Source organism: Polypterus senegalus, chromosome 12 (assembly GCF_016835505.1).
Source record: "Polypterus senegalus isolate Bchr_013 chromosome 12, ASM1683550v1, whole genome shotgun sequence".
Taxonomy (NCBI): Eukaryota; Metazoa; Chordata; class Cladistia; order Polypteriformes; family Polypteridae; genus Polypterus; species Polypterus senegalus.
The window spans coordinates 42,414,019-42,438,483 of NC_053165.1; the positions used below are offsets into that span (position 1 = coordinate 42,414,019).

General features: G+C 40.7%; 1 protein-coding gene across 2 annotated transcripts in view; it reads right to left on the reverse strand.

Annotated features, from left to right (window-relative positions):
* Window positions 1–22,404, reverse strand: part of LOC120540315 (constitutive coactivator of PPAR-gamma-like protein 1) — an 88,990-nt gene extending 66,586 nt beyond the window's left edge. For both annotated transcript variants that reach the window (XM_039770967.1, XM_039770966.1), the window contains exon 1: window positions 21,619–22,404. In XM_039770967.1, coding sequence (XP_039626901.1) covers window positions 21,619–22,092 — 474 coding nt within the window. In that variant the 5' untranslated portion in view covers window positions 22,093–22,404. The remainder of the gene's footprint in view (window positions 1–21,618) is intronic.
* Between the last annotated feature and the right edge of the window lie 2,061 nt (window positions 22,405–24,465).

Sequence of the window (24,465 nt, forward strand, 5' to 3'; positions counted from 1 at the left end):
GTTCCCCTTTGCTTGTATTGCAAAGTGTGATTAAATGTGTGATTTTTTAACGCATTACGGAGCACATGCATCAAAGCTTCTCAGCTGTGCTTGTGCTAAGAAAAGGAAACATTTTAAAAATAACTTAACACGATTGTCAATGTAACCTTTTGTAAGTAGTGCCTGGAGGATTCAGTGTGGAGAAACTGTAGAGACAGTGTGTGTATTAACTTGTGGATTTTTCTGTGAGTATTTGGTGGCAGCGTCACAAAGTCGCTTCCGTAACACTGCGTGCGTTAGCTGTGGAGCTCAGCTCAGAGCGAAATGAGGTGAATGGGAGGGGAGATGACGTGACTCCCCCACCCGCCTTAACTGTCAATCCCCCTCAAACACAGTCTCTCGAAATTTGCATAAGTACAGCCCTTCATGTGCAATTTTAACTTAGTTACAAAGGGATCAAAACTCTCATTTATATCCTGCGTCCTCTCTTTTAAACTTGTATCCCGCATTACCTGTGGGCATGACAAACGCCAGCGGCAGCCTGTCTATGTACTTAAATTTAAACTTTAGGTTTACACCTTGCTTTCTTTCCGAGGTAGCAGCACTCATGAATATGGTAGTATATGTCACTCGCTCGCTTCTTATTGTTTCGCTGCCTCCTCAATTATGTAATGCACGTTTTCTTCAGCGCTTTTTGGAGCTCTTCCTGGTTTTCTATGCACTGCGTTGACAGTCAGTTCACATGATTACGTGGGAGGCGTGATGATGTCACACGAAACTCCGCCCCCCACGGCTTTCGAGCTCAACTCCATTACAGTAAATGGAGAAAAATAGCTTTCAGTTATGACCATTACGCGTAGAATTTCGAAATGAAACCTGCCCAACTTTTGTAAGGAAGCTGTAAGGAACAAGCCTGTCAAATTTCAGCCTTCTACCTACACGGGAACTTGGAGAATTAGTGATGAGTCAGTCAGTGAGGGATTTGCCTTTTATTAGTATAGATGTTGTTGTTACTGGTCATTAACACAGAATGTTAAAGCGCCAGCTGTGAGGGGTGCGGGCTGTCTAGATTTAGTATTCCATAATATTTAGGACTAGCAGAATACCCGCGCTTCGCAGCGGAGAAGTAGTGTGTTAAAGAAGGTACGAAAAAGAAAAGGAAAAATTTTAAAAATAACGTAACATGATTGTTAATGTAATTGTTTTGTCATTGATATGAGTGTTGTTCTCATATATCTATATCTATATATATATCTATATCTATATCTATATCTATATCTATATCTATATCTATATCTATATCTATATCTATATCTATATCTATATATATCTATCTATCTATCTATCTATCTATCTATCTATATCTATCTATCTATCTATTGGCAGCGAGAAATAGTGTGTTAAAGAAGGAAAGAGAAAGAAAAGGAAACATTTTGAAAATAACGTAACATGATTGTCAAAGTAATTGTTTTGTGTATTTGGCGCAGCGTCACAAAGATTTTTTCATCTAGCTGCATCAGAAAATGTACCACGTCTGACACGCCTCCTTTTTACCGTTTTCTCACAGCTTGGATTGCTGCTGTCATATACACACACACACATATATATATATATATATATACATATATATACAGTACACATACATATATATACATATCTACATATACACTTATATATATATATACATACCTATCTACATCATATATACACACACATACACACATATATATATATGTGTGTGTATGTATGTGTGTGTGTGTGTGTGTGTGTGTGTGTGTGTGTGTGTATATATATATATATATATATAAAATGTAGATGGGTGTGTGTGTGTATATATATATATATATATATATATATATATATATATATATATATATATATACATACATATATACACATATACATATATATACACATACATATACTTGTGTGTATGTTTGTATGTGTCTATATGTGTGTGTAAAGCTTTGGTCACTGAGTGCAAGGGAAAAATAATAAAATATAGTCTATAAGTTATTAAACAGTAAAACATTAACGTTTTAAGAAGTACAGGTACATTGAGCACTACTGGAGTGGTTTGGGTAAACTACATTTTAAAGACTGTGTAACACAACAGGTAAGTAACTAACAGCAGCTAAAATGTATATGGATCATCTCTCGGTAGTAGATCCCTTTTGAAAGCGCTACACGACGGCTGTGGTATAGAAATTACATTTTCTATGTGAGCGTTCAAATTTGTGCCTCTGGTAATGTGCCTTACCGGCATTTAAAGAAAATTAGTTTTGTGTCCTCTGCAGTGTTAAGAGAAAGGCTTTGGTTTGGGATAAAAGGAAAAAGGTGTAAAGAAAGGAAAGTTGCCTTTTCTTTTATATAGTATAGAGATGTGTTCGCTGACGTTATGATCGCCTTTTGGGGACAGTCTTGGGGTGGGTCTTGTGTAGACTGGCGAGACGTCCCGCCATTAATCGGCTGTGATGGCACTGTCAGTCCTCCACTCGTATGCGTGTCTTCATAATCCGAGCTGACAACCTCATAATCGTAACGTGCAAAAGAAAGTGTGAATCGCCTTAATATTATTTTGCCGCGGTGTAGAAAAGGGGTCCGTGTTTGCACTTGTCTGGGCTATAGCGCAGGGGAGGATGAAAAAATTAAAAGTGCTCACTTTGACTTAAGGCAGAAGCGCAGTCAGCGTCTCAAAGGCGGCACAGCTATGCACGCGCTGGCTGCTCGACTTTTGCTGGGCAGGAGACCCCTTTTGCACACACGTTCATGATATCAAAAGTCTCAGCGCTCTTTGGAGGTCATTCATATATTATATATATAGCAAAATACCCGCGCTACCGCAGGAGAAGTAGTGTGTTAAAGAAGTAATGAAAAGAAAAGGAAACATTTTAATAATAACGTAACATGATTGACATTGTCATGAGTGTTGCTGTCATATATATGCCTGCCTAAATAAGTCACCCTCGCTTTGCTCTTACTTTATTTACCGTTCATTTAATCATGGCTAGTGGCGGAAAAATTATAAAATGGAAGGAGGATGGCTTTACCAAAACAATTATTGATGGCGAATCGATTATTCATAAAGCTTGAATTGGTGATCTGTTTTTCTGTGTTAACCTCATATTTTTTCATACTTCTTCTCAAACTAAGGTGGTGCGAGGGTAAAATGAATCGGGATGCTGATCAATGTAATCGTGTACCAGGAAATCATGCATTGACAAAAGCTCCCTTTGCTTGTAATGCAAAGTGTGATTAAATGCATTATTTTTAACGTTATGGAGCACATGCATGAAGCTTCTCAGCTGTGCTTGTGCTAAGAAAAGGAAAGATTTTAAAAATAACGTAACACGATTGTCAATGTAACCTTTTGTAAGTAGTGCCTGGAGGATTCAGTGTGTAGAAACTCTAGAGACAGCGTGTGTATTAACTTGTGGATTTTTCTGTGAGTATTTGGTGGCAGTGTGACAAAGTTGCTTCGGAAGACGGCGGCGCGGAGCTCAGCTCAGAGCGAAATGAGGTAAATGGGAGGGGATATGATGACGTGACTCCCCCACCCGCCTTAACTGTCAATCCCCACAAACACAGTCTCGGAATTTGCATAAGCACACCCCTTCACCTACAATTTTAACTTAGTTACAAAGTGATCAAAACTCGTTTATATCCTGCGTCCTCTCATTAAACTTGTATCCCGCATTACCTGTGGGCATGTGAAACGCCAGCGGTAGCCTGTCTATGAACTTAATTTAAAGTTTAGGTTTACACCTTGCTTTCTTTCCGAGGCAGCAACACTCATGAATATGGTAGTATATGTCACTCGCTCGCTTCTTATTGTTTTTCGCTGCCTTCTCAATTATATAATGCATGTTTTCTTAAGCGCTTTTTGGAGGTCTTCCTGGTTTTCTACGCACTGCGTTGACAATCAGTTCACGTGATTACGTGGGAGGCGTGATGATGTCACACGAAACTCGCCCCCCCCCACGTCATTCCAGCTCAACTCCATTACAGTTAATGGAGAAAAATACCTTCCAGTTATGACCATTAGGCGTAGAATTTCGAAATGAAACCTGCCCAACTTTTTTAAGTAAGGTGTAAGGAATGAGCCTGCCAAATTTCAGCCTTCTACCTACACGGGAAGTTGGAGAATTAGTGATGAGTCAGTGAGTGAGTCAGTGAGTGAGGGCTTCGCCTTTTATTAGTATAGATATGACTCAGGGAACAGCGGTGATTGAACCATTAGGATCTAGTGACCTAATACTGTATGACAGATTTAACATTGCTCTGTCAAGAGTGCATATTCAGAAGCTGAAACATTTCAATTTAAAATTAGAAGGGCAAAATTTATCAGATTGGTCAAAGCTTAAGTAAGATAAATTGGGAAAGGGATAAGCTTTTAAGTGTGGAGAAAGTTGAGGAGATGAGGGTCAAATTTAAAAGTGTTTTACATATAAAGTACAAGTTTATCCCAAAATTTAGAAGCAGCAAGTGACTGAGGAGAACTCCATGGTGAGTAAATAACAAAAAAAAAAACACATGCAAAAGAAAAATCAGCTGTATAAAGTATATAAGACTAATAGCTTCTTCGCAAACTGTAAGGCATATGACAAATAGTTAAAAAAACTAGGTATGGAAGGAATGGTAAAAGGCAAAGGGGGCCTGGCTCGTAAAATAACACAACCTTAGGCAAGGTGCATTTTTGTCACCCATCTACCCCCACACTTAAGCCTAATCATCCCCAATATCTTGACTAGGTATGAAACAATACAAATACTACTGCTATAAGCACTTTCTGATATTGTGCATTCTCTGAACATCGTACAGAATTAAATATTTTTGGAAAAAAATATGAAACACTAAAAAAGATTAGCTTTAGTCCAATAAAATGTAAAATAGGGATTCATAACAATATAAATATACAACCTGAAACGCTATTTTATTAGAAAATGTGGTTTCATAAGACAACATTGTTGTTCAGTAATTAATAACTTTAACGCCCAATAACAATTATATATCATTTTTCACATGAAACTAGCCAAAATGGTCAATTCAGATTTAAAAATAAACATACCGTACATTCCACCATAACTTCAAACTAATTTTAGATTTCTGCATTTAAAAAGGTCATCCTGAACACTGAATAATTAATAAATAAAAATCCAAACCAGCTGTTCAGCAAATCTTCAAATATAAAAATTTCAACACTACCTATGGAAAAACTATTTTCCCACTTACACTAGGGCTGCACAATGCATCTTTTTTGGTCATTCACAATAAACACATAAAATCCAGCATTATCAAAACTCGAGAGATTGAGGCCAGAAAATTGATGAACAGGCACTTAGCAGAAACACAGTCACACAATCAAATCCACGGTGGAATATGCACAGGTGATGCAATTAATGTTTAAAACCTGTCAAGCACCTGTGGCTACTATAAGGGAAAACATAAAAATATACACAAAAACTTAACATAGAGCCATGAGAATTTACATAAAAAGTTTTCAGCAGAAAATTCTGGAAGTACTGTTAGACTTACAGTACCCCTCCTCCCTAACTACTACCTCCTGTTAAATAATTATACATTATTCAAAGCTGTGAAAGCATGACACTATAAGAAGTGGGCTCCCAGCATCAAAAAGAAAACAGCTAAGGATTTCATATACAATTTGGCAAATTATATGGTGGCAATTAATACTATTGACTAAGGAGGCTTTTGTGTATGTACAGCATTAAATAAGATATATAACAGCTATCAAGAACACATTTATCTTATATTGTCACCTCAGAGATGGTAAATATGTTAGAGAAGATAATAATTGGGAGCCAGGGGAAGCAAAATAAAACATGGAATGCTAATTCACACGGAATAAAAACCTGTTGTGTTTATTTCATGTTCCAAACCCAGTTAAAAAGATTTTTTATCTTTGTGTAGATGCCCATTGTGCGGAGACGGAGGGCAAACATTTGCATAAAGAGTTACTAACTGCTATAACTGGCCTGAAGAAGGGGCTTGGGCTGCCTCCAAAGCTTGTACTGTATATGGTAAGCTGTTCAGTTAGGCAATAAAAGGTGCATTTTGTTTGACTTCTTAAAATCTCCCATTGAAAAGAACTGACGAATTTGCAAACTCGTGTATATTAAAACTAACATTCTGTGCAAATTCAACTACCAATTAGTTTAATATGTAAATCATATCTTGAGAGGTTACACACACTTGCCTATATAGTCAGTGTGTGTGTGTATATTTTATACAAGCCAACCCGCGGCGTAGCATATGCCGCAAATTCATGGCGCTTTTTAAATGATTTTTTAAGCACAAAGGAAAAAATAAAACATTTGAAAAATCCGTAATTTAATAAACCACTAAGAAAAGTAACATTGCAACAATGCACGCTACGAACCAACATACAATTGTCCATGACTGAAAACCGGAGGAGCGCCGTCACGCCTTCTCCTTCCAAAGCGAAGGACAGGGTTGAATGGCGCTCGTTCAGTACGCACTGCCCGATTATGTGCCCGCCCCCAACTCCCTACCTGAGTCACGTTGACTGTTAATTTTCCAAACACCGCCTCAGTCGGTTTCCACGTTGAATTTTCATTGTTCTTTGCGGATTATATACATATACACACATATATACATACATATACACATACATACATACATATAAACATATATACAAATACACATACAAAAACATATATACAGTAATCCATCCTCGATCGCGGGGGTTGCGTTCCAGACCCCCACCGCGATAGGTGAAAATCTGCGAAGTAGAAACCATATGTTTGTATGCTTATTTTTATATATTTTTAAGCCCTTATAAACTCTCCCACACTGTTTATAAATATACCCTGCAGAGTTATACAGCATAATCCCTTTGTATTCTCTTTGATATTAAGTAAGATTCATTGAAATTATGGATATAAACACACTGTTTATATACAGTAAAACCTAAATATTATTTTAAAGATATTGAGTGTCTCCGATATCACATATACACATACAGCCATTACGATAGACAGGCCACCGGCAATAAATACGTACAATTCAAGAAAAATAGTATACAGTAAATGTGTGTACAGTGACACTAAACGTACGTACATGTACTAAGTACTGTAAGTAGAAAATTAATTATGGTTACTCACCAACAATGAAACGATGACTTGTCCGATAACAATTAGTTTAATTTAACTGCACAACAAAGTAGAGCATTACAGCTCTTCTAAAGGAGCCATTTCAGGCGATTGTGTAGCACCACCGCTGTTGTTCTTCTGGCAGTCTTCAATCCAAATCCCTAAAGCAGATTCCATCCAGACTACTGCCTTATTACATCCACTTACATCTCGTTTTGCACCCTGGTTAAAAGGACACTACGGCCGTAGATCTTATATTCTTTTCCTACTTTTTAAATAAAGAGAATCGTAGCCTTCAACAAATCCAAAACGTTTACCTTTTCGGCAATCGTTAACATCTTCTTGCGCTTGGGCACAGCCCCTGAAGCAGTAGCAGATCGTTCTGGAGCCATAATGAAGGGCTTGACTATCCACAAAGGTAAACACAAAAGAGCACAACTCTTTACACAGCGAAACACGTTGATGCTGAATGAGCGAGACGAGACTTCCTGGTTAACACTGCATTCAGCACACAGGAACTTAACTGCGTGCTCTGATTGGTTAGCTTCTCAGTCATCCGCCAATAGGGTCCCTTGTATGAAATCAACTGGGCAAACCAACTGAGGAAGCATGTACAGGAAGTAAAAAGACACATTGTCCGCAGAACCCGCGAAGCAGCGAAAAATCTGCGTTATATATTTAGTTATGCTTTCTTATAAAATCCGCGATAGAGTGAAGCCGCAAAAGTCGAAGCGCAATATAGCGAGGGATTACTGTATATATATATATATATATATATATAATAAAAGGCAAAGCCCTCACTCACTCACTGACTCATCACTAATTCTCCAAGTTCCCGTGTGGGTAGAAGGCTGAAATTTGGCAGGCTCATTCCTTACACCTTACTTAAAAAGTTGGGCAGGTTTCATTTCAAATTCTACGCCTAATGGTCATAACTGGAAGGTATTTTCTCCATTAACTGTAATGGAGTTGAGCTGGAAAGACGTGGGGGGGGGCGAGTTTCGTGTGACATCATCACGCCTCCCACGTAATCACGTGAACTGACTGTCAACGCAGTGCGTAGAAAACCAGGAAGACCTCCAAAAGCGCTTAAGAAAACATGCATTATATAATTGAGAAGGCAGCGAAACAATAAGAAGCGAGCGAGTGACATATACTACCATATTCATGAGTGCTGCTACCTCGGAAAGAAAGCAAGGTGTAAACCTAAACTTTAAATTAAGTTCATAGACAGGCTACGCTGCTTTCACATGCCCACGGAATGCGGGATACAAGTTTAATAAGAGGACGCAGGATATAAACGAGAGTTTTGATCACTTTGTAACTAAGTTAAAATTGTAGGTGAAGGGGTGTGCTTATGCAATGGATTTGCTATCTATTTGGGTACTGTATTTTTCTGAACACTGCACAATGGACACTTTCAGTTTTACTTTTGACTGTTTTTAACAAAAGCATTTGAGCACTTTCCACCACCCCCTGACTTCAATGAGATTTCTCAGCTCATCTCGGTCATAACTATCAATGGTGTTGGTTCAACAGATTCCCATGTGGGAAGAGGGAGTTTGTAGGGAACCAGCATCGTCACACTATTACACAGTAACCAGGTACATTACATAGTATTGAAAAAAAATTAAACAAGTACAACTTGGCTTGCAGTATTATCCAGTAGTCCAGTACTATAGAAACAGTATTCACACAATGGAACAGAATGGTCCGTATCTGAACTTTTAAAACCAAAGCATCTTCAGACAACAGACACGGCACCTTTTTTCGTTAAAAAGTTCTTCTGTGTCATCATGTTCAACTTTATTGTCTGGTACAGCTTCCGTTTAGGAATGTTCTCTCTCCATTTTCAGTGCTCAATACCTCCACTAACGCATGTACTCTGCGGCATTCCTGTTTTGCGGTGCAGCAGTGAAAATGGTCCCCCCTTAAACAGTTTCCCGCTGAGCCACGTTCCGAACGTTGTTTAGGCTATTTAAACCAGCACTAGTCGACATACCAAACTTACTCAACCTCCTCAGAAAGTACGGCCACTGTTGAGCCCTCTTGACAAGCTGTGTGGTGTTAAGTGTCCAAGTGAGGTCCTCACTGATGTAGACGCCCAGGTACTTAATGTTGGTCACCCTCTCCACTTCAAGCCATCAGATGAGCAGTGGCAGGTGAGGTATCTTCTCTTTCCACATGTCCACTATCATCTCCTTCGTCTTGTCTGTGTTGAGGTCATTGTCTTCACACCATGACACCAGACTGTCCACCTCCCTCCTGTAGGATGCCTCATCCCCCACCAGTGATGCGTCTAATCACTGCGGTGTCATCTGTGAACTTTAGGATGATGTTATCTTTGTGGGAGGCGGCACAGTCATGGGTGAACAGAGTGTAGAGGATGGGGCTGAGGTCGCATCCCTGTGGGGTGCCTGCGTTTGTGATAATGGTGGCTGAAATCCTGTTACCAATCCTAACAGACTGGGGCCTGCCAGTCAGAAAGTCTAGGAGCCAGTCACAGAGGGTGGGATGCAGGCCAAGTGCTGACAGTTTATGGGCGAGTTTATGTGGGATAACCATGTTAAAGGCGGAGCTGCAGTCAACACTGAGCATCCTGATGTAGGAGTCTTTGATCTCTAGATGGGAGAGGAAATAATTTAGTGCAGCTGCGATGGCATCCAAGGTGGACCTGTTGGGCCGGCAGGTGTACTGCAGGGGGTCCAGAGTGTCCGGTATGCTGCTCTGAATGTTGGTCAGCACCACCCTCTCAAAACACTTCATGATGACTGGAGTGAGTGCTACCGGCCTGTAATCATTCAGGCAAGTGGGTGGGCTTTTTTTTTAGCAAGGGGGATGATGACTGAAGTCTTATAGCATGACTGAACGATGCACTGACTGAGGGTAAGATTGAAGATGGAGCAGAGAACATCAGCCAGCTCGTTGGCACATGCTCCAAGAGCCTGCCCAGGGATGTTGTCTGGTCTAGCTGCCTTACGGGGGCAGCTAGCAGATAGTTGCTTATCTTCCTTAGTGCTTTGTGTACCTGACTTCAAAGCGGGTGTAGAAAGTGTTGAGATCATCCGGCAGACTGTCTGTAGAGCTGACTGTGCTGGTGGTGGTCCTGTAGTCTGATGTGCTGTAGGCCCTGCCACATACATCCAGAGTCAGCAACAGAATAGAAGTCCTCCAGCTTCTCTTTGTACTGCCTCTTGGCTGCCGTGATGGCTTTTCTTAGTCCGTACTTCACAGCTTTGTACTCCGTCTCAGTGCCTGATCTAAATGCAAGAGAGGCATGTGGTGTACCTGACTGTTTATCCAGGGCTTCTGGTTGGGGAACTTCCTGACAGATATTGTGGGCACAATGTTGCCAATACAGGTGCTAACGTACCCAATCACGTACTCAGCATAGTCCTGTATGCTGATAGAAGAGTCCTCTAGATTGGCTGCAACCCTAAAAACACCCCAGTCTGTCTGAGCAAAACAGTTCTGCAGGGTGCTCTCACTCTCTGGGGTCCAAAGTTTAACTTGCTTAATGATAGGGTTTGTTTGTTTGAGCTTTTGTCTGTAGGCTGGGTACAGGAAGAGAGTGACATGGTTTGATTGTCCAAAGTGGGGGCGGGATGCAGCCCTGTATGCACCGCATATGTTACTGCAAACATGATTCAGTGTGTTCTTCTCATGGGTGGGTATGTTCACGTGTTGGTGGTATTTAGGAAGTATAGTCTGTAAATTACACTGATTAAAGTCACCAACTCCAATAAAACAGCATCGGGATGAGCGTCTCTAAGGCGCGGATGACGTCATGGAGTTTGCCAGGTGCTGCAACGGAGTTCATTCGTGTGGGAATGTAAACAGCAGCCAAAAACAGCAGTAAATTTCCTCGGTAAATAATAGGGTCAGCATTTCGGCAGTAAAAACTCGCCATCTTGTGAGCAGTGCTTATAAACAGTCCGTACATCTCCACACCACGAGTTGTAATAACCCCCCACTCCCCTGCCCCTTAGATGCGATCTCCTTGGTCCACGGAGCGAGACTAGAGCTAAACGGCACATTCTGGGACTATGTCCAAAAGCCACGTCTCAGTGAAAATTACAGTGCAGTACTTATTTCCTGCTGAGCTGTAATCCTGGCTCTTAGCTCATCCAGTTTGTTTTCCAGACACCGCACGTTGGCTAGCAAGAGGCTGGGTAGCGGTGGTCAGCTAGCGCGGGCTCTCAGCCTAGCATGGAGCCCTCTCCTCTTGCTTCGCTTGTGTTGCTGTCTCCGGAGCCCTCTCCTAGGGTCAGCTTGATCACTTGAGTTCAGTGCTACGGGGTCTTCCTGGGTGTGGTTGTGGTGTTGGTTGCGGGAGTGAACAATGAACTGTAGCTCAGATGGTATAAAACCGGTAAATTCCAGGGGACTGTATGAGTTAGCAATGTCCAGCAATGCCTGTCTGCTGTATGACAGTAGTGCAAACAAAAACACAAAACAAAACAAAAAACGGCATGGAGTGGAGCGAGCAAACACGTCTGCCACGGAGGGCACCATGTTAATTATCTGCAAATGTAGCAATCTGTAAAAAAGAGTAACTTGGCCTGTCTTGGCTGATTGAACATCACATGTGCCACTGCATTTTAAATCATCTGCAGTAGTTAGCTGACACATGCCAGTACTCCTGCCAGCACAAAACCTACAGTAGTTCAGACATGACAAGATGAAATCTTGGACATACAGTCTGTTCTTGCATATGTTGCATAGAGTGTTGTTGTGACATAGTCAGTGAAGGACAGCTGGTCATCAATCACCATTCCAAGGCTGCATACTGACTTGAAAAATATCCCATAATAATTTGAATAATATATTCCTATTCAGAATTGGAGCTGTAATACTAAACAGAAGTTCACTCATTGTTCACACTCATATGAGGAGCTTTTTTTTTTGTTAAATTCAAGGACAACCTGTAAAGGCTGTATCTAACTGAGGATGTGTCGGGCAGTGGCTACCTATTCTTACAGTACTGTATCCGTTTTCCCATTTCTATCCATGAACAGAACGGCTAACCAGATTCCTGGATCTCAGTTTATTACTATAATTTCACAGGCTGCCTTTCCGCAACAAAATGACAAATGCACTTCCTCAAGTAAAGTACGGTAAATGCTTTGCGTAAAGAAGCATTAGAATATCAGTACTGTACAGCTTAGAAAAACAGGCCGAAAAAAATGTTTTTTCATGTCAGCTAATTTGCAGGCTGATGTGTCATTTGGATTTAAAATTAAATGATTTTAGATCAGCTGCCAATCAATCAGAGCATCATTAGTATTCGGTTAATTTACCTTGACAATCAAATATACCAGCAACACTACAAGCAACAAACGTCTCTAACCTCCAGCTAACAGGTAAAAAGGAAGACCTCTTTTATACTAAATTCTCCAAAACTGATAGAATCGAACAGAAAATGAAAAGCAAATCTTTTGCACTCTATGTCTGCTTTATCTTGTGGAGTACAGAGAATTCACTACCGTGCGGACAGTATTTCTGTGTATGAAGCATATGCAAATCTGGTCTGAACTCCAAAGAATCTACCCAAATCACAGAAATAAAAAAAGACAGTGAATACAAGTTAAAAGTTTGTAGGACTTTCTGAAACATGACTAAATGTATTTCTCCAAGACAGATTTTTTTCAGAGCAGCAGAAGTAAAGCAGAACATAAGAAAACTATGTTAAAATGCAGCAAGAAATATAAGAGACTACAGGTTCAGGTTGGGAAGCATGCACTGGTACAGTTCTTTTTCACAACAACCACACCATGAAACAGCTTGGGATCCTTGTTGGCAACCAGACATGCAGTCCAATCCCACCCTCCAGAAAAAACCCTCTATTTGCTGCAGCCAGATGTTACATGGGCATCCCCCTTGGCTTGGTCCAGCCACTCGGGTCCTCAACAATGAGGATCCTGCAAACCGGATCACTTTCGGGGAATTGCCACATGGCCATAATACCATAACTGACGCTACCTCACAATGCAGGTAATGTGCCTCATTCGGGACTCCATAGGCCACCACTACTTTGACACTAAGTCAAACCAGTGGTACAGATGGATTTTTCTTAGAGACACAGTACTGAAGGAGTCCAGTTTTGTCTCAGGTCACTGGATAGTGTCCATGTCTCGCAACCATATTGCAAGACAGGAAGCACCAGGGGCTTCATGTATAACGCTGTGCGTAGAACTCGCACTATAACATGGTGTAAGCACAAAAGCCGAAATGTGCTTACGCACAGAAAAACTTCCACGTTCTTCTCCCGATCAGCGTGAAAACTAACGCTCGTGCACGTGCTTTATGTAATGCCCCAACTCCTCCCAGAATTACGCCTCTTTGAATATGCAAAATAATATAAATCACCCGTAAGCGCAGCCTACTGTGAAAAGACAATGGGAAAAGCACGGGGGGAAATATAAGAATTTCAGCGAATACCAAGTGGAGGCAAAGGAAAACATACTATTTGTTCAAATAAACCGTGGTATAATCATCAAAAGGAAGTTGATCGAGTGACTTAGCGTGTTGGAGAAACTTGAAAGCTCACATTCACAAAATCGCACAGTGCCGGAAATAAAAAAGAAGTCACATATCAAAGTCGCCGTGAAAAGGCGAGTTGTAGCCCACTGTCTGAGTGTCATATGTAAGCTTATTAGGGTACAGAGAAAAAAGGCACACGGTGGGGATAAAGCACGAAATGTCAACTTCAATCTCGACATTTCCACTTTAATCACGTAGTTTATTTTGTCATTAAAGTAGAACATCATAAACTTCATCTTAAAATCGTTTAATTAACCAGTTTCTCAAATCACATCGTAATTAAAGTAGCACGTTAAATGCTTTGTTTTGTATTTGATCTTCTATGTGCTCTATATGTGTGAATCACTACTTGCTTCTTAAACCGGCTCTCTTCCTCCAACTGGACACAGAGTCCATTACATTCGTGATATTACAACTCTCTGAATAACTAAAATACTGAGATGTATACGTGATATCATTTTTATGATGATAGGAGTTAAAGCACGTTATTAAACATGTGTTTCACTTCGATGAAATAATTTATTGCAGCAGTACTCAGGGGCTCTAGGCTTGTGGTGGCACTGGGCAGAGGAAGAATCGGTGGCTCCTTCGCCCGCCAATGTCATGCACAGTGGATGGCCACATGACACAAGCATTTAACTTTTGCCGAAATTTGTCGCTGCGTTTTTAGCTGTGTTGTTATTTTCTCTTTCTGGTTTATATTCAATATATATTGGCGTAGCCGTCACTGCAGTCAGTGCTTTTCATTCCCCAAGTAACCGATCGCCGTACAATCAGCTCTGTAATAGACGTTAAGCCATCTATAAGCTTAGCGCAGATTCTTCAAAACGTTTAAAGAACATTGAAATATCTTCGTAGTACATGTTTAATTATTCTGTCCTTAACGACACTCCCAGTGAAGAATACGGATTATTTAAATGAAGTTAAAGTTTTATCTGTATAATTTAACAAACATATTTTGCTGCATTTCACCTTAAAAATGATATCGTCATCATATGTAAATACGCGCTTTATAAAGTGGCTCAGGTTGTGCGATATTATAACTGTAGTGCAAGTTTACAGTGAGGTGATTGTACTTATAAGTACAAAAAGTTCTACAAGGAGCACTTGATTGAGTGCATTTAAAGTTCTTGGGATGAAACTGTTTCTGAACCATGAGGTCTATACAGGAAAGGCTTTAAAACGTTTTGCAGTGGCTGAGACAGCGTGTCCATGAAACTGTATACCGATAATTCTCTTTCTTATCAGCTGCTGCTGTGATTCACACTCAGATACAGTGATATGAATACTTAGAGTGGTGCAGTGAGAGTAATAGGGGAAAAGATGATCCACTGTGGCAACTCCTACGGGAGGAGCTGAAAGAAGAAGAAGAAAAATAATAAGAAGAAGGTGCAGTGAGAGTAACAACGCTAAAGCAGTTATGGTATTTGGAATACTATGGCTGTTCCCTGGACCATTATATTGTTACGAGTTAATTACAATCAGATGCATTACACTAATAAACAATATGTGGTTAGTTTCTGTGTATTTATAAAGCCACGTCATGAAAATAATGAGTAATCACACAAGAACAGTACCATTGCTTTGACGCTGGGTGCCGCCAGTTTGCAAAACCGAGCAGAGAACTTGCGTACGACAAGGTATGAGGTACCGTGGAAAAGTGCGTGGCTTTACGCCAAGTGTAGGTTTTATACATCGCGATTTGAACATGGAAAAGTTCTTACGCAACATTTCTGTGCGTACGCACCGTTTATACATGAGGCCCCAGGACTCTAAAGACTTGGACCTTCGCCCTTTCACATAGATAGATAAATACTTCATTAATCCCAAGGGGAAATTCATATACTCCAGCAGCAGCATACTGATAAAAAACAAATATTAAAGAGTGATAAAAATGCAGGTATAACAGACAATAACTTTGCATAATGTAACATTAACCCCCCCCCCCTTCCCCCCAGGTGGAATTGCAGAGTTGCACAGTGTGGGGGAACAACGATCTCCTTATTCTGTCAGTGGAGAAGGACGGTGACAGCAGTCTGTCGCTGAAGCTGCTCCTCTATCTGGAGATGATCCTGTTCAGTGGATGCAGTGGATTCTCCATGATTGACAGGAGCCAGCTTAATGCCTGTTGCTCTGCCACAGCTGTCAAACTGTCCAGCTCCATGCCTACAATAGAGCCTGCCTTCCTCACCAGTTTGTCCAGGCGTGAGGCATCCTTCTTTATGCTGCCTCCCCAGCACACCACCGCGTAGAAGAGGCAACCATCTGATAGAACATCTGCAGCATCTTGTTGCAGATGTTGAAAGACGCCAGCCTTCTAGGTAAGTACAGTCGGCTCTGTCCTCTCTTGCAGAGAGCATCAGTATTGGCAGTCCAGTCCAATTTATCATCCAGCTGCACTCCCAGGTATTTATAGGTCTGTACTCTCTGCACACAGTCACCTCTGATGATCACAAGGTCCATGAGGGGCCTGGTCCTCCTAAAATCCACCACCAGCTCCTTGGTTTTGCTGGTGTTCTGTTGTAGGTGGTTTGAGTCGCACCATTTAACAAAGTCCTTGATTAGGTTCCTATACTCCTCCTCCTACCCACTCCTGATGCAGTCCAATCATAGATATTAGTAGCGCCACACACCCCTTTCCAGTGACCTCATGACTTCCCCATGCTCTCCCAATCGGTCTACTGACTTCATAAGAAGAGTCATTAGAGACATGAATGTCACTGCCGAGGTAAGTAAACCTCTTGACGAGGTTGACACTTTTTCTGCAGACAGACACACTGCAGATGGCTGTACCTAAGGGCTCGTTTTAACTTCATGCTCTGAATGCGCATGCATCATGGCTGCCACACGCTCCCAGCATCTATATGACACGTCCTCAGGAACGCGACGCATGCGCGAGTTGCAGTACCAACAAAAAGTCAGAGGGCACTGCGATAAAAGTCGGAATGTGATGACAGTCGCTGCTTACTATGTACATGTGACAGAAAGCTGCTTTGAGAATCCTCTGGGATTGATGTGTGTGCTTCTATGTTTGATGAATGGTTCAATGTGGTGAAGCAAAATGCTGACGTATAAATGCATTTGTGGCACTTTTACATTCTAGCGTTGCATATTCTCCAATGTAATGATACAATACATTTTAAAAGTCTCACATATCATCTTCTGTGCCTTCACAGCAGCATCAGAATGTACGGTAGCGTATTTGAGGCATAGAGAAAAAAATTAAGAACATGTTGAAAAGGTCTGTTTTGTGATTAAAGTGGAAATTTCAGCTTTAATCTCAAAATGTCCACTTTAACCTCATAGTTTAGTTTATCATTAAAGTAGACCATTGTAAATGTCGTAAAACTGACCCAGATGTTAATTGCTATGTGCTTCTGGGGCTTCCTCCTGACCTGATAGCAGCGGCAAACAGCAATAGATCGACACACAAAACAGATTAAATGTATGATATTCCAACTCTCTACACATTTAGAATCCTTAGATTTATATTTGATATCACTTTCATGATGAAATGCATTAAGGTATGCACATTTTACAGATAAATCGTTAACTTTGTTTAACTAATGAATAATATTAATAATTTACACATATGGAGATGGTTTGGTGGCGCTCCCGTCTCTCAGGTAATTACGTCACTGGTGTTCTCTGCCTGGAGTTTGCATGTTTTCCTGGTGGGATTCCACAGTGTGCTCCCATTTCCTTCTAAAGACATGCAGATTTGGTGATGCTAAAATGACGCTAGTGTACTTGAGTGCTTGTATTCACCTTGTTATGAGCTGATGTCTAGTCCAGGGATTGTTTCTGCCTCATGCCCAATGCTTGTTGGAATGGGCGCATCACCGGATTGATAGATTTAATCATTTAACATCCATTCTTTTCAAAGATATTGTGGTAAAGGGTAGTCAGAATTTAATGGGTGTTTTGAGGCAATTTACAACACAGCGAAGCTGAACCTGTTCACATCAAGATGGTACCTCATGCTGTCACCTGATGGAATCTTTTGGATTTACGTAAAATACGTGTGCAAGTATAAACAGCACAACACTTGCACAGAAGTAGCATCCACTGAAGCATGCATCATGTGAAGTATAAACCTGGCCTAAGAGGTCATTAAAGGCTTGGATCTTGTTTCTTATCCAGTACACTCACAAGCCCAGACATTCAGACTCCTCACCTATTCTCTCGGGGGCTCCGATCAGAGCCCCCTTTGACTCCACAAAGATCACAGCATCGTTAAGATCAGTGAATCTTTTTTCACCAACAGATGCCCAACAGCCACTGGACCTCACAACCTTGCCAAACACCCAGTCCATGTAAGCACTGAACAGTGTAGGAGCACAAAAAAAAAAAACACATAGGTTCTACCTTCACTCTACACAGCACTCACTGTACAGGTTGGCCAAGATATCCAGCAACCTTGAGGGGATCACGCAAAGTCTCAGGATGTCCCACAGGGCAGCTTGATAAACTGAGCCTAACGCTTTACGAAAATCAACAAAGGCTGCAAAGAAACTCTGCCAATATTCGTGTTTGAGCTCCATGAGGATCCTCAGTGCCAGATTGCGGTCGACTGTAGACTACTTAGGTGTAAAACCAGACTGTGGTGGTCAACGGTAGGTGAGCAAGTGGTCACGGATACTATTGAGGACGAGCCTAGCAAAGTCCTTATCCAGCACAGAGAGGAGTGTTATCATCCTGTAGTTGCCGCAATCCAGGCAAGCACCCTTCCCTTTCCAGATAGACACAAGTCCCGTTTTCTAGTCAGTTGGGAGGATGCAAGTCTCAAAAATGGAAGCAAAGATTACTGACAATGCCAGGAGGACAGCCTTACCTCCAGCCTGGAGATGTTCAATACCAATATATCAAAAATCAATACAACTAATCAAATATATTAAAAAAAATTACCAAATCACAGGAAAAACAACAGTAGAACACAAACACCTAAGGAATCTGACAGCATCATTTTTCTTATGGGTTATGTAACCTAAAACCTTTACCACCATTGACTGCTTGAAACCAAAGAGGGCTCAGCACAAGCAGCTTATATATTTTTGGGACTAAACTAGACTACTAAATAATAATGAAAAATACAGACCAATACTCAGAATTTGACATTTAGTACAGTTAAATATTTCACTTAGGAAACAGGTAAAAACCATTATTTACATAAAGAAGATGGCATTAACATCATACACAAATACAAGTAGGAGGAACAAAAATGGATTAATGATAATATATTAACATATTCTAGCAATCAAGTGTTTTCATCAGTCCCATTGTGTTTGAAACATAGTACAAGAAGCTTCTCTTTCTTCACGATTACATTACTTTATAAGAGTAAAGAATACACAATTTGCTTCAGCCGTTTAGAGATAAAAACATACCTTCTGATTCTTCCAAATGGAGATCAACCAAAACCTGCTTATATTTAAAAAGAAAAGCCCTATTCTGCCTCTTAATAGACAAAAGGGTGTGCCTTTCATTTATACAATAAGAATTATGAATAGGCTGACTGGGAGACATACACTTTTTTCAGTTAAATTTAGAATACTTACTATAATACATTTCATGATGCTCGAACTAGATGTATTGAGAGCCATCGTATTGAGTATTATTAGAAAGATAAGTCTACTGTAACCCACAGAGATGGAATTAAAACTTTACCTTGTGTTTTAAATAGATTTATATCTTTATAAACAGCAATGTTTGAATGTTTTACATGATAAACACTCACTAAATCGTTAATACACGAGCCAAGAAAAAAAAATAAAGCACTTAATACATTGCAAGTAAATTACTTTATCAGCACAAGGGACTCAAAAATGAGTATTGAAGAACACTTGTAGCATTTTAAAACACAAATCTGGATATTTTGAAAATGTCACTTTTTCGAGTTAAAGAAACCCTCTTAACCTAAGGACCTGGGGAATCCCAAGAAATGAGCAGGAATACATATTAAAAAAGCATCCAAGTTGCTAATAACCATACCTCAAGGCGAGTAACCAAGCCATCATCACTGTGCAGTTTCAACATGGGAGTATCAAAAGCCCACACTATTTTAAAAAAAAAAAAATCACTGACACGGCCTCATTCCCTTTCATAAAACAATGTCTTTCTTCAATTGAATGATATACAATATTTTTTGTTGATAATGTCTCTATGTCATTAAGTAACACATCTTTATTAATGGCATTTAATGTTGTGAATTCTTTATATATGTGGATTTCTCGAGTTAACATCAATGTACTGTATGGTGAGAATTTCACATGAATTGCCTCTTTGGAAATATATTGACACATTCAGTACTTATTACCCCTACACTGTATCAATGATGATATAATTTATACAAAAAAAAACGTTTTTTGCTCTCTCAGCACACAATCTGCTCATTCTGCTCTTTGTAGCATGCTTGGCTTTACTTCTTATTCACTTATTGTACTTACTTACAAATTAACACAGAAAAAGTACAAGATTTTAAGTGTGTGGTTTAAACTAAGAGGCAGAGGGACAGATGAAAAAAGCCACCAAGTCTCCAACAATACCATCCGAGTGGCTTTCCCAATACATTCAATCAGTGCAACTAGGCAAGCAGTCAGGATGAACTTGAAGAGCATTTGTGAAATGAGCGAAAAGCAAAACTATCCAAAATGTTAAATACTAATCTTCAACAATCTGTAAAACTAATTTTTACACTAGAACAATCACTTTATTATTATTTTAAAACCAATTACAAAAACTGGTCACTGGTTTTTATGCATTTAATAAAACTGTATATACTTCTGTGCCCACAATCAAGGAGTAGATGTTTTATGGAAAATAGGTGCAGTTTTTCCATTACACAATTTAGGTGCTACCTGGGCCCGGTGCCTTGCATCTGAGTAAACCATGACTAGACTAAGCTTGTGTGAAAATGTAAGGAACAATTACAATTTATGTAATCTAAAATTGCAACACTAACTGACCAAACTTATTGGCAGGTTTGCAGTTCTTGGGATTACTTTCTGTACACTATACTCGGATGTGGTTGACTTTTAATAAAATATGTATTTTTTAAATTGCCTTGAGGTAATTTTCACACAGGTGTGATTAAGGTCAACCTAATGTACCTAACAAGCAGTTAAACTGCCGAGAAACTTGTATAAAAGCATGAAGGGGAAAATGACTTGCTCCAAAGCAGTGATATACAAGGGACAGAACGAATCCAGAATGCAAAAAATGTTTTTTGGCAATTGAAGCCTGTAGACAGATGCACAGTGCAAAAAAGGTAACGCTCTTTAACGATAAACCAGCGCATAGTTTCACCAGGTATACTATAGCATTTTCCCCGTTTCTAAGTGCCTCAGTATTCTTCTGAAAACACAGTTCAACACACCTGCAACCCACTGCAGTTGCAATCAATTTTTTTACACTTAGTGTTCTTTTTTTAATTCTAAATTCTCACTTGATCACTAAACTAGATACACACACATTTACACAACAGCAGAACCACCGGTGTAAAATCCAAATTCTGTAGTTCTCGTAACACAAAATAAAAGATGTTACCAATATAAACGGTAACATTGGATTCAGTTCAGTCATTAAAATAACCTTTTAGGCTTAACACCGTGAAGTTGAAACATTTGTGAGCCACACCTTACACTTCTGCAGTAAGCACAAGCACACATCCAACTTTCAGCTCTCTTTCTCTTCGGCGCATCTCTGAAAGTAGCTGCTTCCATTATTCCTGCATTAAAGTGACTCCTTCTCTTGACGTGCGTCACAGGCAAATGCTGTTTGTTGACTTTAGACAGAGAAGGTACTTTGGTGCTACACCCCATTGGGTACTGCAATTTGAATCACTCGTCACTCTCGCACCCACATCTCCTTAACACTTCGAAAGAAGGGGCGGGTCCCGGCTACCCCTATAGCACGCACCCCCACCTGTTTTCCAAGCGCTCCACCCACACAAACTGCAACTCACCCCGATGTGGAAGCGGAGTAACGCCAGGCGGATGCAGTGCGCCATGCACACGGGAGGCAGGAACCAGACCTTGGGTGGCGGAGTGCCCTTGTTCTGGATGTGGCTGATGATCTGTTGCGCGGTTTGTCTCTCGTTCACTTGCCGCTTGACCCATTCGTGAAGGCGGCCTTTCTCGAGGGCGCCATTGAAGCACACCAGCAGCTCTATGTTGCCATTGAAGCAGGCCTTGGCAAGGGCCGCCAAGTAACCCAGCATGTGGTTCCACTGACCGCCGCTCACCCAGTCGGTGTAAAAGCCACCATAGAGGCGGTGTAGACAATTCTCGGCGTCTACCAGCAGCCGCAGCGGACTCTGGGGCGGTCTCTGACGGCCTCCCCCGACTAGGCTTCCCCGGGCGAGTTTTTGGAGCTCCACTGGGACAACGGCGCTCGGACAGTGTTTCTCGATGTATTCCTGGAAACCCTGCACTCCCATGATGGCTGTCGATTAAAGGATTCCGAGTTAAAAGTTGAACGGAAAAAAATTAAAAACACGGAAAAATGATTTAAATAGGGAAACTCATTTAAAAAAAAAAAAGTTACGCCCCCCTGTGGAGTTGTGCGTTAGATTGCGCTCTTAAAATGCTGAAGACTCCGGTGCAAATTAAAACGGGCCCTTATTGATGCATTTGGCTGTGGTTTTGGTGAGTTGTTTTTGGTTCATGGCTGATAGCCGCCATGTGCTGTCTCACGGAGCCATGTCTGTCGGATGTGTCTGGAGCGGAGTATAGAGTGAAGACGACGCAGAGCACGTATCGACGCAAGGCGCGCTCGCACACACATCCCCCAAGGGGGCGGAGAGAGGCGAGGTACCGCCACGTGGCTAAGTGTTCACGTCACGATTGGAGAGGCAGCGAGCTGTGCCCGGCGCTTTCATACGCGTGTGGAAGCAGTTCTTGTGACGCTTATGGCGTTATTTCAGTGCCACTATTCTGAGCGCACGTAAAAAAATATTGCAAGTGCAAGTGTTGCATTTTGAGGAGAAATTTATTTTGAGCGTACAAAAGCTGAATTTGAGTGAACAAAATTCATTGCTGCGTGCAAAAAATGTATTTCAGTGTTTGCACTTATCCATATACACACACACAATAGCACCCCCTCTCGCTCAGTTTTTCATTTGCGCTTGCTCGCAATGTGTTGCTTGCGCTCACAACATTCTCTGCTGCAAGCGCTCAACTCTCTGTACACCGTTATAAGTGTGCCACAAAACCAACCAATCACAGACTTGGTTTCAAAAATTCTGATTGGCTCTTACGGTCTCCAATCAGCTCGCTAGCTGCTGCATTCCGGAAACAGTCCGAAATGTAGCTAAATCCAGCTAAACTCAATTAAACCCCAATTTGCGGATAATATCTTTAATTATTTTATTTTAAAATATATTATTTGTTAAGACTATCGTTGGTGTAGTACTCTCCCAGTCAATGCCTGGATCCTGAAGCTCCTTCAAATCCACAAACATATATAATAGTCATTATTCCAGAATAGGTACTTTTGGGAGTAATGTTATTTTGTGTAAGCGTTTTTTCCAATAAATACAACAATTTAAAAAGAATGCCTTTGTTTTCATGTTCTTCTTACTGTGATTTACATTAGTGGTAATTGATAGGCAAGAATGTATAAAATCGCCAGAAGCATCTCGCAGATGTGCCACAATGAATGCAGCAGCTAGCGAGCTGATTGGAGACCGTAAGAGCCAATCAGAATTTTTGAAACCAAGTCTGTGATTGGTTGGTTTTGTGGCACACTTATAACGGTGTACAGAGAGTTGAGCGCTTGCAGCAGAGAATGTTGTGAGCGCAAGCAACACATTGCGAGCAAGCGCAAATGAAAAACAGCGAGAGGGGTGCTATTGTGTGTGTGTATATGGATAAGTGCAAACACTGAAATACATTTTTTGCACGCAGCAATGAATTTTGTTCACTCAAATTCAGCTTTTGTACGCTCAAAATAAATTTCTCCTCAAAATGCAACACTTGCACTTGCAATATTTTTTTACGTGCGCTCAGAATAGTGGCACTGAAATAACGCCATAGACGCTTTCTGTCCACAGAGGTGCACCGTGCGTACAGTTAGCTACACCTTACTCCGTACTGATGATTACCCGGTAGTGTGTGATATGCACGGAAGGTAAGCCCTCTTGTGCGCTGACAAGAATCTAAATGCAACACGTGTATCCTAATTAAACCAGCTGTAAAAAGAGGGATATATATATATATATATATATATATATATATATATATATATATATATATATATAATATGCACATACACAACAGTGGATGCATCAGCTGCTGAGATCATGTGCTTCATGATTCACCCGTAAAAATAAAGAGGCGCTCGTCTATACGTCTCACAAATAGAAAGACTTTGAGCAACACATGGCAAGAACAGGAGTTATTCTGAACAGTCGGCATGAGTTCAGAAGAGGGAGGTTGTGTTTTACTAACATGCTCGAATTCTGAGAGGAACCAATAAAATGGTAAGATCAAAGTTGAGCATATGATATTTATTTTTGACTTTTAGATAGCGTTTGAGAAAGTGACACAGGAGAGGTCGGGCATCAAACTGAAAGAGTTCAGAGTATTTGTAGATGGATGAAAAACTGGCATAGACTCAGGAAGGAGAGGGTTATGGTGCAAGGAACCTTATTAGAATTGGTGATGTTAAGAGTGGTGTTCCACAGGGGTCAGTGGTAGGACCACGGCTGTTTTTATTTTTAATACAATGGAATGCAAATGTTTGAGCATCCTTGCTTAAAATATCTGTTACTGTGAATAGTTAAGTGAGCAGAAGATGAATTGATCGCCAA